The 16,535-nt window shown below is 35.6% G+C and overlaps 1 protein-coding gene across 1 annotated transcript in view; it reads left to right on the plus strand.

The window, feature by feature from the left end:
* TMPRSS15 (transmembrane serine protease 15) overlaps positions 1–16,535 on the plus strand; it is a 54,338-nt gene that overhangs the window by 23,122 nt on the left and 14,681 nt on the right. Inside the window, 8 exon segments of the mRNA XM_062006266.1 lie at positions 1,263–1,365; positions 1,807–1,957; positions 3,020–3,161; positions 8,684–8,773; positions 10,079–10,204; positions 10,678–10,809; positions 13,772–13,882; positions 15,984–16,116. Of these exon segments, the coding sequence (XP_061862250.1) occupies positions 1,263–1,365; positions 1,807–1,957; positions 3,020–3,161; positions 8,684–8,773; positions 10,079–10,204; positions 10,678–10,809; positions 13,772–13,882; positions 15,984–16,116 (988 nt within the window).

The following is a 16,535-nucleotide window of genomic DNA, read 5'->3' on the forward strand; positions in this document are numbered from 1 at the left end:
ATCTTCGGAACACTGTTTTATCTTCCTGCTTGACTCCTAGGTGATAAATCAAATGAAAGAACATGAAATCTGTTTAATAAAGCAACTGGCAATGATTTCTAGCTCTCTCGAAAATACTAATTTTAGGAGATCTCTCTTTCTCTGTGCCGGATCTAAGCTGACATATGTAATGTTGCTATATGTAATGTTGCAATTATATCGAATATTTCAATTTCTGCAACCTACATTTAACATAAAGTGTGAGTTGCATCATTAATATCTAGCTATTACATATATTCAGTGAGAGTGTATTTGTGGCATGCTGCTCTTGAAAAGCAAAGGACTTTAATACATACTCTACAATCGATTCTGAATGTTCAGAACTGATGAAAGAGTATTGCCACTTTACCTATTTGAAGGCCTTTTCTGGAAAAGGATGCTATGTTCATTTTCTTCAAGTTAGACATCATGTATATTTTCATGCATGTTCTGTAATTCAATAAAGGTAATGAAAGGTCCTATTCAGATTTAAGACTAATTTTCAGATACTTCCCACATGTAAAATCTAGCCAATCCAGAAGTATAATAAAATAATATAATATATATATAATTTAAATTATATAACTATATTTATTTGCAGATAAAATCTAAGATTACAGCCATGATTTCAACAAAGCAAGAATTTTATTTTAGGACTTTTTTCTTGTGACAAATCACCATGCTTCTGTAGCCTGGCTTCACATTGTATTTCCATATGGCTGCAGGAAGTCTGAATTCAACTCAGAAAAAGTAAAAAATGCAGCTTCCCCAAATAATATATTTCCCTTATGTAAAGTGCTTCACCTTGGTACAAAATATTCATGTAGTTAGTCATTCTCTCACCTTCCTCAACATGCAAATGCTATTTCTCATTATTATGTGGATAAAAGTTATAAAAAAATGTTAGAAAATTCTTCTACAAAATCACACACAATGTCAAACAGCAAGATATTTTCATAAGCTAGAAATCATTCTGGTGAATCTTTGCCTTCACTAAACAAAATCAAATCCAGTTCTGAGGAGTGTCTGACAAGCTTAAAACCTAGTATGTTGTAGACTGATGAATACAACTTGGGAAAATACTAAACATTTATTGTGTCAGGAATCTTCCCCGTTATGCAACATTATTTGGCCTTGACAATATTGATAGTATTTTTAATATTAAAAAAATTTCATTTTAAAAAATTAAATAAATAAACCCTCAGCAATTCTGTACTGACTAAAATGTGCTCATTATCTTGCAGGATTTTATATTTCAACACCCATAGGACTCGGATTTGGAGAAGAAAGAGCCCGGATTCTGAGTTTGCCTTTGGTCTCTTCAGATTCATCTTGTTTAAGCTTTTGGTATTCTTACATAATTCATAAATGTATCTTTTGTTTAAAAATAAAATCAAATAACTTTCATATTAATTTCAGTTAGTGTGCCAGCAATACAGCATGCTTCTGTTTGGATTTCTTGTGCTCAGATTTAATGTATTTTCTTTTTCATCCTGTATCCGATATTAATTTCTATATAAAAACGATATCAAGAATTTCTGAAATATCTTTTCTCATGAAGTTTAACTAGACCTCTACAGAAAATACAACAAAGTACCAAATACAATTTCCAGGTGTAATCTGAATGTAAGTAATTTTATTTTCATCTTACTACAAACTAGTCCTAATTCTATGAAACTCTTTCTAAAATGAGAAGGTTCTATGATTCTATGATTCTCTTTTTTTTTTTTTTTTTTTGTGAAATTTCATTTTGTTCTAATAATGCTAAATTTGCTCTTCCCTTTCTAGGTATTTCATGTATGGTAGTAATGTTTACCGTTTAAGAGTTAGCATAAGTAATGAATATGATTTGGAAAAGATCATTTTCCAGAAAGAAGGCAACTATGGAAACAACTGGATCTATGGACAAGTAACTTTAAATGAAACATCTGATTTTAAGGTTTGTTAAGCTGCTAGTTCTTTTTAAATTTTATTTTAGTTAAACAGATGATTCTTCTGCTAAATGAACCAATTGATCCTTATCTCCAAAGATAATATCTAGTACTACTTATTAATTCATGCCATGTGAGCATGCAGAGGACTGGAGATTTCATTTGAATTGCCATCTCACACCTTTCCTACTCTAGAATTAAAATATAATCATTGTATAAGAGAGAAAACCCTAACATTGTCATGGGACAATCAGTGTTATCAGGAAAGAAGCTTTGCACAAAGCAAAGGTGTTCAAAGCTTATTAAAAATTAAACTTGGAGTTTAAAATCTCACAGTGATATGAAGCAATTAGCTGAGAGAAGCAAATTAAGTAATATTTAATTTCTTTAATTAATCTTTAACTGTAAAGAATATGCTAGACAATTTCTACAGCAACTCTTTATTGAAAAAAAGTTATTTTTATCAGTGTTTGAGATGTCTTGTCCCTCTATAGTTTTGATGGATGCAAAAGCACTGACAGAAAGATGCATTTAACGTCTGAAGACATAAATGCATTTGTGACAGGGCTGCATCAAATTTCCAGCAAATGCTTGTTGTCTGTGATCTAAGGAAGAGTGCTATACCTAGCTGTATTTTACCAGCACAAATTTCTTGCTAGCAGGATTACTTTAAATATATGGATACTAAAGAACAATGACAAACAAATGAGGTTAATTAAATTTTTTCATGGAGATGTGACACTAGATCTGTAAAAGTTTGGACTAATGAGTGATACAGAATTTGTGTTTCAAAACTTACATACACATGTAAATAAAAAAAAAAAGGCTATTGAATAGCTTTAAACAGTGTTCACCATTTATTTATAGAAGTCCCCTCACTCCTTCGAATGACCCACTTAGTTTGCATACTGCTGGGGTTTTTTGTGAGAAATATTGCCTCATTCCTAATGTCTTCTGACTGTTTCACCAGCATAGTTTACTGTAGAAATGAGAACATTCAAGAAAGAAGGCAGAAGAGTTCATTGTAGGAAACTGAAAAATTCTAATTATTTTTTTTTTGTGAACTACAGATTATTTTTGACGCATTTAAAAAGCCTGGTCGCAGTGATATTGCCGTGGATGACATTGGCCTAACAAAGGGAAAGTGTGATGAAAGTAATTATGTAGAGCCAACTTTTACTCCAACTGTTACTACTGTGCCTTCTGGTCCTAGTAAGTAAAAACTAAATTACAGCTGACTGGCATTTCCTATTACTGTATTTGTGTGTAAGTGAATCAGAATTTTCAGCCTTCAGTTTTATGAAAGTCTCTCTTCAGCATTATAAAATTATTTTCAGGGTAACATACCAGGGATCCAGTTCCCTGCCCATGACTCCATTGATTGCCACAGAATTGGAAGACTCAGAGCTTAAACTATAGGTACATTATCTTATATAATCGTTGTATCAGAGCAATAAGAAAATGAGCACAGTCACATAATAATATCACTGGGGATCTCAATAGCAAAAAATCACCAAGCTCTGGGAGCGCATGCACATTGTCACCTCCCATATTTAGGTGGATGAATCAATAATAATCTGGGAATGGTTTAAGAATGGAGTGCTTTCTATCTGGAACAAGATTCACAATTAATGAGTTCTTTCCAATATGCATTTGGATGTATTGTTATTCCCACTACATCTGATTACATTACAAAAAGGAAAACAAAAGCAATATTTGCCTTGAAAGAAAATTTAAATAGAGAAACAGAAAGGAAGAGAGAGTTAGCAGTTCTGGTTTTCAGAGAAAATGAGTGGATAAAAACACTAATCAATTCCTTGATATAACAACAGGTTTCGATATTTGCATACATTATGGAATGTATCAAAACCTAATCCTGATTTGTTCAATTGTAGCTTTGCTAACATTGGAGAGTCAGTGCTGATAAGTGCTTGCTCTAGTAATGATGGGTCTTTGTTTCCTACTCTATGGACTCCATGTCATTTCATCTCAGTGTCTTCTTATGAACCTTATGAATTCCAGGTTCAATGGTAAACTGGAGGAGAGTTGGTCTTGTTTGCACATTTTTACCATCTTCTCCAAGTCAAATAGAAGTTAATGAAATATTACATGTCACTACCTATAGCACATATGCAATTTTCCAGGCATGTTGCACATATGATCCATCATATTGCAGTCTTTTAGTGGAAAGCACTGAGATTCAAGCTTCCTCAAAACCCTTCAGTTTCACAGAGCTAATTAGAAAAATTTCACTTAAAAAAACATTAAAAAATACCTCTAGCCATCATTATGAATCTGGAAAAAGTATTCAAAACAGGGAAGACTGCACATGACGTTAACCAGGTTCATGCACTTTCAAAGCAAAAACTGATGCAAATATGAATAGAACTTATGGAAAAAATATCTGAGATGACTTTGTAATTTAGTGTGAAAGAGGCATGAATTTTTTGGGGGGGAAAAAATAAAGAGATTTCTGTGAAAGACCTATTCACAGATGACTTCAAATCATTAAAACAAAGAGTGAATATGTTCTTAGGCTGCCTCCTGTTACATTTAATATCACTAACAAAGCACAACTAGTTGCTCTTTTGACTGTATATGATAAAGAAAAACGGTCAAAATTAAAATAATAGAAAAAGGCTATTTGCCTTTAAAGTAATGCTGGGGAGAGGTGCTGATGCCTGCTGCCTCCTTTAGGTGTTGTGCATAAACGTGCAAGTTAACATCAGAAGACTGTGTGGTAAATAGTAGCTAAGTGCATCTATCAAAACACCAAAGAAACATAATTCAAACTACAAATCTCTATCCAAAAATACAGTTAACCATAAATTTTTAAAATTTTAAAAGAAAAAAGGCAGTGGTCATGTGGCATATAAGTCCTTATGAGACAGACTAGAAGGATCTCTACTATCCTTCAATATGATACAAAAGCACAGTCTAAGCTGTCGCTTGGAATAAAACAACTTGTTTGGATAACTTTGTTGAGGCGTGCTACATATATGTTATCTGTAACCTGCTGAAAATAAATGAACATTATAAATCATCTTCAAAGAGGTATGAAATTTCTTTGATGGATGTCATGCAAGCTTGCTAACACTAATGGTTCCACTGCAAATGTCACTTCTATAAACAAGAGATGAAAGAACTTGTGCTGAGCCAATTTCTTTTGCTAGTCTTAGACTTCCAGTAAGAGGCACTGGCATTATTCACAGTGCCACAAAAGAGCATTGAAAAGTCAAGAAAAAGAGTTTTGTGGTGGTATAGGGAAACTAGATTTGCTTTTGTCTTTTGCACAAGACTATCAATTTACACTTTGATCAAAAACAAAGATTTCTTTCATCTTTACATTAATTTGTAACCTGCCTTTTAACACAAACAAGAGTGTGGAAATTACAGTGTAGATTCAACACTTAGGATGTGTATGTCAATATACATAATTTTAGCCAAAGCACAGAGGAATTTTTTAATCAATAGATTATATATTATTTTCTACAATGGTCAGAAAATCAATTATGCTCAGGAAAGGACTAAAAAGGTCCAAAAGACCAAAAGATCAATATAAATTTAAGGATCACTGGAATTTTTTCCAGGCTTTACACATAGTCAAAAGCAGATCACATTTACGTTGTCGTTGTTTTGCTATTAAGAAAGTTAAGGAGGGCAGGCGAGGTACCTGAGGACTGGGGAAAGGCCAATGTCACTCCAGTCTTCAAAAAGGGCAGGGAGGACGACCCAGGAAACTACAGGCCAGTCAGCCTCACCTCCATCCCTGGAAAGGTGATGGAACAACTCGTCCTGAATGTTATCACTGAACATATGAAGGAAAAGATGGTTTTCAAGGGAATCAACATGGCTTCACCAAGGGGAAATCCTGTTTGACCAACATGATATCCTTCTATGAGTGCATAACCAGCTGGCTACATGAGGGGAGAGCAGCAGATGTCATCTATCTTGACTTCAGCAAGGCTTTTGGCACTATCTCCCATAACATCCTCATCAAAAAGCTCAAGAAGTGTGGCTTGGATGAGTGGACAGTGAGGTGGATTGAGAGCTGGCTGAATGACAGAGCCCAGAGGATGGTGATCAATGGCACAGAATCGACTTGGAGGCCTGTGGCTAGAGGAGTTCCATAGGGATGGGTTCTGGGGCCAGTCTTGTTCAACATCTTCATCAACGACCTGGATGAGGGGACATGGTGTACCCTTAGCAAGTTCCCTGATGACACCAAATTGGGAGGACTGTCTGATTCCCCAGAAGGCTGTGTTGCTATTCAGCGAGATCTCAACTGGCTTGAGAGTTGGGCAGAGAGGAACCTCATGAGATTCAACAAGGACAAGTGCAGAGTCCTGCACCTGGGAAGGAACAACCCCCTGCACCAGTACAGGCTGGGGTCAAACTGCTGAAGAGCAGCTCTGCAGAGAGAGACTTGGGAATCCTGATAGATAATAAGCTAAACATGAGCCAGCAATGTGCCCTTGTGGCCAAGTAGGCCAATGGCATCCTGGGATGCATCAAGAAGAGTGTGGCTAGCAGGTCGAGGGAGGTTCTTCTCCCCCTCTACTCTGCCCTGGTAAGGCCTCATCTGGAGTCCCTTGTCCAGTTCTGGGCTCCTCAGCTCAAAAGTGACAGAGAACTTCTGGAGAGAGTCCAGCACAGGGGACTGGAACATCTTTTATACGAGGAAAGGCTGCAGGAACTGGGGCTGTTTAGTCTAGAGAAGAGGAGACTGAGGGGAGATCTTAACATTTACAAATATCAAAATGGTGGATGTCAGGAGGTTAGGACATCCCTTTTTTCTATAGTAGCTAGCAACACAACAAGGGGTAATGGGATGAACCTGGAACACAAAAAGTTCCACTTAAACATAAAAAAACCCCATTTTACTGTGAGGGTGAGGGAGCAGTGGAACAGGCTGCCCAGAGGGGTTGTGGAGTCTCCTTCCTTGGAGGTCTTCAAGACCCACCTGGACATGTTCCTATGCAACCTGATCTAGGTGAACCGGCTTCTGCAGGGGGGTTGGACTAGATGATTTCTAAAGGTCCCTTCCAACCCCTACCATTCTATGAAAGTTGATTTTGTTCTGCTCATATCATCAGATAAGGGCCATATATTTTTCAAGCAGCTTTACAATAGCTGTGTTTCTGTTTGTATATACAGTAACATTCCATCAGAAAAAAGCCAACACAATCTTTATTTTTTGTTAATGATATTTACAGAAAGTAGTCGTCATTGAGAGCCATACAGCTGAAACGTAATATGCTTGTTTGTCAACATGTGACTGTTAACAATTCCTTTTCCTTTCAAAGAATCCAGCTTTTCTTGCCAGGAGTAACTTGCTGAAATAGAAAGTTCTATAAAATGGCTGTCATGAGCAAGTTCAAACCTGTCTTGTATTTATTGGAAGTTCCTCCCAGTGGGATTCAACAGACAAATTCAATAGGATTATACCTGTAGATTATGCAATGCCTAAACAATTGGCTCAGAGTATGTGACACTGAAACACATAATTAGAGTTTGTAAAAAGTCTAAAAGTTTTAAATGAATCAATTTTGATTTAATGTATAAACCACCAATAAACCAAAATTTAAAAGGCAGGTTTCTTCAGCCTTAACTTCTATTTCCTGAAGCAGGTGCAGAAGCATTGTTTATTTTTTAATAAAGTAATCGCAAGCAACACAAATGGCAAAGCACCACAGTTCATTCTGATGGTACAGGTGAAAAAAAAGAATAGTTCTTAATACGAAGTAAAGTTTTAGGATATGGAGCTGACATACTTCTGATGTAAACAATCATATAAACTATATACTAAATATATGTAGTACTGTTAGCTAGGTCTACGTCTGTGAATGTACATATACATATCTACAATATTTGATTTTAAAGAAATTTTATTCATTTGTATATACAAGTGCAGTTATACGTGCTTATGATAAAGCCTTTTTCTTATTGGACCAAAAGTTTCAAAAAAAGTCAATGGCTGTTTTTACCAAGTAACTGCAAATGTTTTCAGGGTCCTGATGAAATCAAGATAACAGTATAAGCAGTTTTTTGCTCTCAAGCTTATTTGCTAGATCACGATATGTGCTTTCTGCTTGAGTATTTCTACTAATGCTGCAAGAAAATCAGAGAATAAGCAAGACATACAAGCTAAGTGCATAACAGGTTATATTTGAGGTAGAGGTGGGCTTTCTTCTCTGACATTTTCTAGCTTTTACATTAATGCACTAGTAAATTATACAGATGAGCAAATCACATTCTTTTCTTCATATTTTCTGTTATGTGCACAGTTTACAGACTAGTAACCACCAAATGAAGGACAATGTCCTTCTCCTAACTATATGGGAAAGACTTCTCATAGCACCATGGTGGATACAGCTGTGCACCTGGGCATGTGGCACTTCACAAACAGCAAGAAATTAAATATAGCTGTAGATAACACTAAGGTATTGATTCTATATGTCATAAAGTCTGACTTAGACATCATAACTAATAAGGGTGGTGAATTCCTTACACACCTTGTTTGCTTAATATTCTATATCCTTACCAAATGTTGGCTTCTCACAACTCCTTATTCAAGCTTTATACCAACGCCATCATAAGTGAATCCTTACACTGATGAAGTTAGATTGAATATCATCTTCATAAAATTATTTTTTCCAAATTATCTTTCTTACAATGAATTGCAAAAGTAAAACAATAACTTTATTAAGTTTTTGAAATGTTTTCCTTTTCAGCTGACTGTGGAGGGCCGGTTGAACTCTGGGAGCCAAACAGTACATTCAGCTCTGAAAACTTTCCAAACAATTATCCTAATCAAGCCACTTGTAAGTCATTGTTCTCCAAGACTTTAGGAAAAGTTTAGCCATATAAAAGGAGAAATACTAAATCTGCTTTCCCAAGTCAGATGCTGTCAAGTGAAGATCTAAACTGTATACAGTGGATTGTCTTAACTGAAGTCTATATAGCACTTACCAGAAGCTAAGGAATGGTGTACCAGTTGAATAAAAAGCGATGAAGACAACCATAATCCCTTGGAATAGGTTCAGACAGGCCAATTCCATCATGTCTATTATATCCAATATTTTTAGATCAATGCAGTAACAGATGAGATGCCGAAAGTCCGCATTTCACCATTATACCTCAATGTATATGCCAGGTTGATATCATCATCTCTTGTGTTAAATAGTTAACCTTTGCTAGGGGCAAAGAATGTGTGTATGCATTTTGCAAGGGTTCTTCCCTTTAGTGAATGTTTCTTAATATACTAGTGAGAAGACATTCTTAAATGTCTTAAAGACAAAACATATTCTAATGATGTTACTTGAGTTAGATTAAGCTACAGCTGGGAAAAGTGAAAATGTTTCAAGATTGCCATTGTGATGTTCATGAAACAAGGATGAAGCAAGGAAGATAACTTTGTCATCACTTCTTAATGGAATTGTAATTATTTATTACTTCAGTTTTAACTGAAGAATTGTTTAGGATGTTAATCACAAGAGTTGTAATTTTGTTTTTGTCCCACTTGAGATATGAAGATTATTCCCAAGTATTAATTTCACAAATACCCAAATGAGATTCCTTACTAGTGGGAAGATACTTTTCATTATATGACCAGACTTTTTAAAAGTTGTTATAAGATTTCCATAGTATCCATACTTGCATAGATAAATATTATAAAGTATAGATTAAACAGAAATAAATATTTCTTCTCTAAAAACACATCTAACTTTAAAGACAGGCTTCTGTGACCAATTATATAAATTAGCTAACTATCAGATAAGACTTAGGTGACAAGACTATTTGTTGTATTTTCACAAAAGACATAGCTTCACTACTTTAGGAAAACTCACATTTGTCACGAAGCGTAAAAAATGCATCTGTATATGTCTTAGGAGCCTAAATCTAGTCTTCAAATGTGTTTTAGAGAATGAGAGTCAATTGAATTTTGGACATGGACTGCATATGTTCCTTATTTAAAGATAAGATTTAGGCTTCTAAATCTCCTAGGCAATTCTTAACACTTTAGCAGAGGTGTTTTTTCAAAAAAACCCTTCTTCAACATGAAAATGATACAGTAAATATCACAACTGAAATGGCGATTTTTGTGTGTGTGTGTTATTATTTCCTAGGTGTGTGGTACTTAAATGCTGAAAAGGGAAAGAACATTCAACTTCATTTTCAGGTTTTGGATCTGGAAAATATTTATGATGTAGTTGAAGTCAGAGATGGCAGAGGACCAGATTCCTTACTTTTGGGCAAGTAATGACATTGGGTACAAAAACTAATGTAATCAAACAGCTTGAGCAAACTGATGGATATAATACAAAAGGAATCAATTCTCTCTAATTTCATTATACATTCCTTCACCTTTTTGGATCCCTGAAGTTAGAAGGAGAACTTGAGAAAGTATAATGTGTGTGACAACATATTTCCCAAAAGTTTGCACACATTCAACTTTCTATGTAATCCAAAAAAAAATTAACTTCTCAATAAATAAGACTCCTCATCTATGTAAACAAACAGAAGCATAACCTCTTAGTCAAACCTTATTTTTCTATACTGATATGGCAAATTTGCAGTTGAGCTTTGATCATTGTGGTCAGATAGAGGTTAGATTTGGGGGAATAATATATCCATGTGGAAAGAGTATTTGCTGTTAAGCTCGAAACATTTTGAAATACTTAAAGACAAAATAGCTTAAATGTATTCATGTTCTCCTGGAGAATAGCTGTCTATACAGGACAAGACCCATTGCCAGATGTCTTCTCTACAACAAATCAGATGACAGTAACACTCATTACGGACGAGGCTGAAACAAGGAGGGGATTTCTTGCAAACTTTACTACTGGCTACTATCTAGGTAAGCGTAAAAACTCTTGTGTTTAAAAGGTTGTGTTACTGGTCTAATACATCTGAGAAACAGTGGAGAGTGGAAGGTGACTCTCAGTCCTCAATCTACTGAAATATGAAAAAATTAAAGAAGGCTAGCAGTTATCCAAATTTTATGTTTTCTAGCAAGACAAGTGACATCTTTGTTGCTTTAGTGTAATGTCTGTATCATCTGCAATTCTGTGTGATATTATGTGAAACAATGACTCAGTATTTGGACAGCAGTGTTTCTGATCCCAGCCAATCCTCTTCTGAAAGATTCCCGATTTGGTTGATGACTGCAATTAGGCTTTTCACTCATATAACTAATTGAGGAATCAGCTCTCCAAAAACATGCAAAATGTAGCCAAATGCTGAAGTACATGGAACAGCAATAAATCTATCAGGACAAATACTCACACTAACTCCAAACCAAAATTTGACAGAATTAATTAGAGGCTTTATATTACTTCTGTTGATGTCTGACAGCAGAGAAAAAAAAAAAAAGAAAAAGTTTGTATTCAGAGATGTGTGAAGTACCATTCATTTTCATCAACACAGAATCAACAAGCATCTGTGTCCTTTTTCTCAATTTCAATATCATAAAAGGCAAATATCTCCCAGAATGTTTATCTAGCTGCAGTCTTTTGATAGATTAATAGTTATTATTTTTCTTAATCTTTAAAAAAGTCATAGCCATTGCTTTACCTTTGTAATATCAACTCCTTTTAGTCCTGTTGTGCAAGAGACTGAGAGGTAGGTTTAAATGGACAGATGATAATTTTGCTGTTTCTTCTGCTTTCTCACAGAATCACAGAATTGCTCAACCCAATACCTCTATGCTCTTTTTTAGCTGATTCCACATCTTTGCTGAGTCAGCTTTGCCCATACTTTGTTGGAAAATGAAAATTAAGCTTAACAAAGCAGAGTTCTCAGTGTCCATTGACAGTTGTGGTTAGATATATTAATAAGGTTCCATTTGCAAAAGAATTATGCTTATTCATGATCTTTGCAGCCAAAGGACAGAGGCTGACATCATTAGCACACAGGCCCAAGTATAAAAGGAACATCAGTAAATAAATTAATTTTACAAGAAAAGCAGACTTTTCAGCGGGACACACAGCGGAGGCAAGGCTCATTTATTTGCAGCTGAGTGGCCAATTGAGGTAATCCACAGGTTCCTGGAGCATGAGGAGCAGAGAAGAAGTGAGGAGACCTGCCAGGACCACACAGCTCTTGCAATGGGATGGTCCTGCTGGGAGGCAGAGCTGCAGCAACCACAGGGGATTTAAACATTCCCCAGGGAGCACGAACGACCAGTAGAATGGCAAATAGGATGGGCAAACAGGGCCTGGTGTGGCAGTTCATGCAGCAGTTGTCACAGGCAGGGCGAGCAGGGATGGAAAGCAGGAAATGATCCCAGATCCCACATAGAGAGCTGCAAGTCAGAGAAATGCTCCTGCTTCAAGTTAACAAGATAAAGGGCAGTCACCTGGGGACTAAAGCCAAGGCTCATATGGACAACAACCTGATGAAGGTTGATGCATTCACCCAGAGACAGCCAGCAAGGTTGCTTCAGTCCAGGTGGAGTGCAGGGGTTGTCTAGGATGTTTAGGGACATCTGCTGAGGTAAGTGTGTGTTATAGGTGCCCTCAAGTTTAAAAGCTACAGCATCAGGTGAAAGAGCTGCAGGTGTTAGTAGACTCTGTAGTATGAGAGAGGCAGAGGTGGAGATCGACAAAGGCTTCCACAATCAGGTACAGGCCTCCAATGAATCTGATACACCTTGGAACCTGGTAACAAAAAAAAGTAGAGCTTCTCTTCACAACCCCACTTTCAGAGACTCCTTCCTTGGAGGTCTTCAAGACCTGCCCGAACATGTTCCTGTTCAACCTGATCTGGGTGGACCTGCTTGAGCAGGCGGATTGGACTAGGTGATTTCTAAAGGTCGCTTCCAACCCTACCATTCTATGATTCTATTATTCTTTGTATTTTATTTTTCCATAAAAGATTGAGTTTTTGGAAATGAAGCATATTTTGAAAAGAAATAAGTTCTGTCAGTATGCAATATAATAAAACACCCATCTAAGTGATAACCAATTTCTACAAAAAGTCTGACATCAATTATGGCCACTAAATATGTGAAAATCTGGTTCAGGACTTTTATAAAACATATTCTTTTCCTTCCATATTGTTCAATAGGCCATATTGACTGATGATTGAATCATTTTATCAGAAGCAAAGCAATTATCCTGTCTTATATAGGACTCATAATTAAATGTTTAAGTTAGTAAGTCAGAGAAGGTGGAATAAAGAAAAAAAATCAATAAAATTTAAGTTTATTACTATATATTTTTAGAAATATAGAAATATGCCATTCAAAAAGAACTGTGGCCATAGGAAAAAAATCATAGCTTTATATTTACTCTCTTCTTAACCTGTTTTTGTTACATAACTGATACTGAAGTAGCTCAATATTACTTTTGTGAATTAATTCCTCATTGATTTCTTCTACATTTGTGTCTTTCACCTTTCCTTTCAGGTTTTAAACTCTTGTTTTTAAGTGCTCCTTTGTTTCTGTCTTTAATTTGACATACTTTAAAGCTTCGAAACTTTTATAAAAGTGCTGGACATCCAAAACTTGAAATCAGTCACTTTGGACAAAATCTAATCTGGATTTGATTTACCTCTCCAAAGTTTATTACATATAACAGATGAATACTAGTAACTGAACAATGCTATCTATTGCAAAATATTTAAGGTATAATACCATAGATTTTATTTATCTGAAAATAACCTTTGTTTTGAAAAAGATACGGATAGCAAAGAAAAGGAAATAAAAGGTTTTGTGTACTATTCACTCAATTTTTGTTTCAGGTGAACTGCGTGATCACCAGTGAATATTAACCTTCCTTGTTAACGATGGATTAATTATTTTTCCTGTTTTCCTTCAGGAGCTTGCAGCGTTGATGAGCATCAATGTGGCAGTGGGGAATGTGTACCATTGGATAAAGTTTGTGACAATGTCCTTCAGTGTGAAGATGGCTCCGATGAAGCAAAGTGCAGTAAGGTTTCATTATACAAAGAGAAGGAATGCATGCATATTTGGTAGGAAGTACCTAGGAAGCCACAAAACTTCAGCTAGCGTAAACTACTGCAGATGCATGCAGCCTATGCCAATTCATACAGCAGTATTTCCCTGAGTTTATCAGGACCAGAAACACTTTTTCTGGATCTGTGTAGGCTGTTGAATATCTCTGGAAAAGGTAGGAGGCTCCTCTGTGCTTAAAACCATGACTGCTTATAGCAGTTTCAAAATTCAATGAAAAGTCATATGTTTTCTTTCTGAATTCATTTTATATTCCCAAATTCTATTACCTTTGGGTGTTATTAATTTCAGTTTCATATCAGTATAAATTCTGCAGTGTAAGGTAGAGAATAAGAGTCATCTTAATGGAAATTCCCAGATAGTCTTGTTAGTGTAAAGCTAAACTTCAGCATGTGGCACCCTCCAGACTGCCTAGACACCACCCCATGGAAGCATTGTCATAGAGTGAAGTGATGGCACAGCTGCAAAAGCAGCATCCACTGCTCATAGTGGATGTGCATGTTCTTATAACAGCAAGACCAACAACTGCTCTTTATAGTCTTCTGGTAAAATCATTCTTTCCAAAATGTAAGTGTATAGTATATACCTTCATTTCACATAATATGGAAATAGCATTCTCTGAACAGTAATTTAAATGTAAAACTGATGTTAAAATCATCTTGGGCCTATCACAGAAATGAAATTGTTCCTTCTCACAAATTGCTGATCTGATAATCTATTGTGGAGGACTGCTAAGGATCAGATATGTCCTCAGATGTTTTTCTGGCAGTTGTCATTGATTTCAATGTCTTCTACATGCATGAATATATTTTTTATATGGCATATAAAAATACATGTGCATATATAAATTTATGTATTTGAAGGCATGGATTCACTCTTTGTATTAGAGCAAACTTATTCTTCCATTAACATGTATAGAATAAAATTCACTTGAGCTTCTTAAGCAGTTGTTAAAGAAAATCCGAACAAGGTAACCAATATCTTCATTCACATGATGTACATTTTACCAAAGATTGATTTTACTATAGATTGCCTATTATTTCATAACAAATTACCTCACATTAAAGGTCTGGGAGAATTGTTTCCAAAAACCCATTTAATCCAAACATTGGCTGAACCAACCTAAGCCTTAAAATAAAATGAAAATTCAATTGAACATCCTCACATTGAGTCTTTTCAGCATCCAAAAAGCTTGCTCATTTCCCTGAAATCAATTTCAGTTTCTTATCAGAAGTGACAATTTGAACTAGATAATCTGTCATCTTGAAATACTCCAACTTCTGAAACTTCTCAGGAACTGCAAAGAAATGGCACAGGATACTTCTTCCTTTATAGATTTCTAAAACATATGACATTTGAATTAAGGAGTTTTTGGGTGCTCAATGATTTTTATTCCTTACCAATAATGTATTTGGAGATGAATATGGATATGATGAGGAGAAAGAAACAGGAATCATAGTTACAGTATATAAAATCTTTCACTAAATACTGTACTTCAGAATAATGGTTCTGAATATTTTGTTTTGGGAAAAATAGACAGAAAGATTGTTTGTCTGGGAGATTTTACTACCTGTGTGTGTGTGTTTTAACTAAAGCTGCAATGAAAACAGTGAAAATTCTGATTGCAATCGGAACGGTAAAATCCAATTTCTCTGTTAGCTCTCGTTTTAACCTTATTTCCAATCAGTGTTACTGAGCATCATGTAGCTAAAGCTTCACACAGTATCTGGAAATTACATAATGCTAGCTAAGAAAAAACGTTTATTAGAGTGATGGAAAATGTGCTGTTTATTGTGTATTTGTGAGACATTTGCAAAATACAGAGTATGAAACTCTCCTGTGGTAGAAATGTAGGAAGAGATAAACATAACATTTCCTTCCTGTGGGAACACAACATCCTGGAAATGCTGGGTTTATTAGCACTGTTAATGTATTTTAACCTATTTTTATTCTCTGCTGGCAGTAAATTGTTGTTTATATTACATTTCTATTTGCTTGGAGCAGGGGGAGGGTGGTTACCATCTATCTAAAATGCTTTTGTCCATTTCGGTCTACAGTGAGATTGCTTAATGGCTCTCTAAGCACTGAAGGGCTGGTACAGGCCAGGATTGGGAAGACGTGGCACCTGGCATGTGCAGATGGCTGGAACAAAGAGATTTCAGAGAGTGTTTGCCAGCTGCTGGGGTTAGGGTGAGTGAGAAACATTCACTGTCCTTGTAATTTGTTTGCAGATTTGTTGGGTCTGTATGTTGGTGTTTTCCTTGTCACTTGTGGTGTTACCATCCAAAAAAAGGGCAAATTTATTTTCTGTCTTGGTGTGCCAAAAAATTTATATTGCAAACTCTGTTTTGATGGCATTCATTGCAAGACTGATGACTGAATATGGCAAATTAGGCATGAAGATACATATTGGAGAACACTGAGAGAGTGATGTGGAGGTATTAGTCTTTCATCACTTTATGTCATCATTTATGTCTTCACTTTTATAAGAATGATTCAAGGAGCAAACATCAGTCTTGGCTGCTCTGCTAATGTTCTTTTCAAGTAAATTCAAGATAATAATCTGTGTATTCTGCTATTGTGCTCCAAATACATTTCATATCTATCCT

The sequence above is a fragment of the Colius striatus genome, chromosome 1 (genome assembly GCF_028858725.1).
Source record: "Colius striatus isolate bColStr4 chromosome 1, bColStr4.1.hap1, whole genome shotgun sequence".
NCBI lineage: Eukaryota > Metazoa > Chordata > Aves > Coliiformes > Coliidae > Colius > Colius striatus.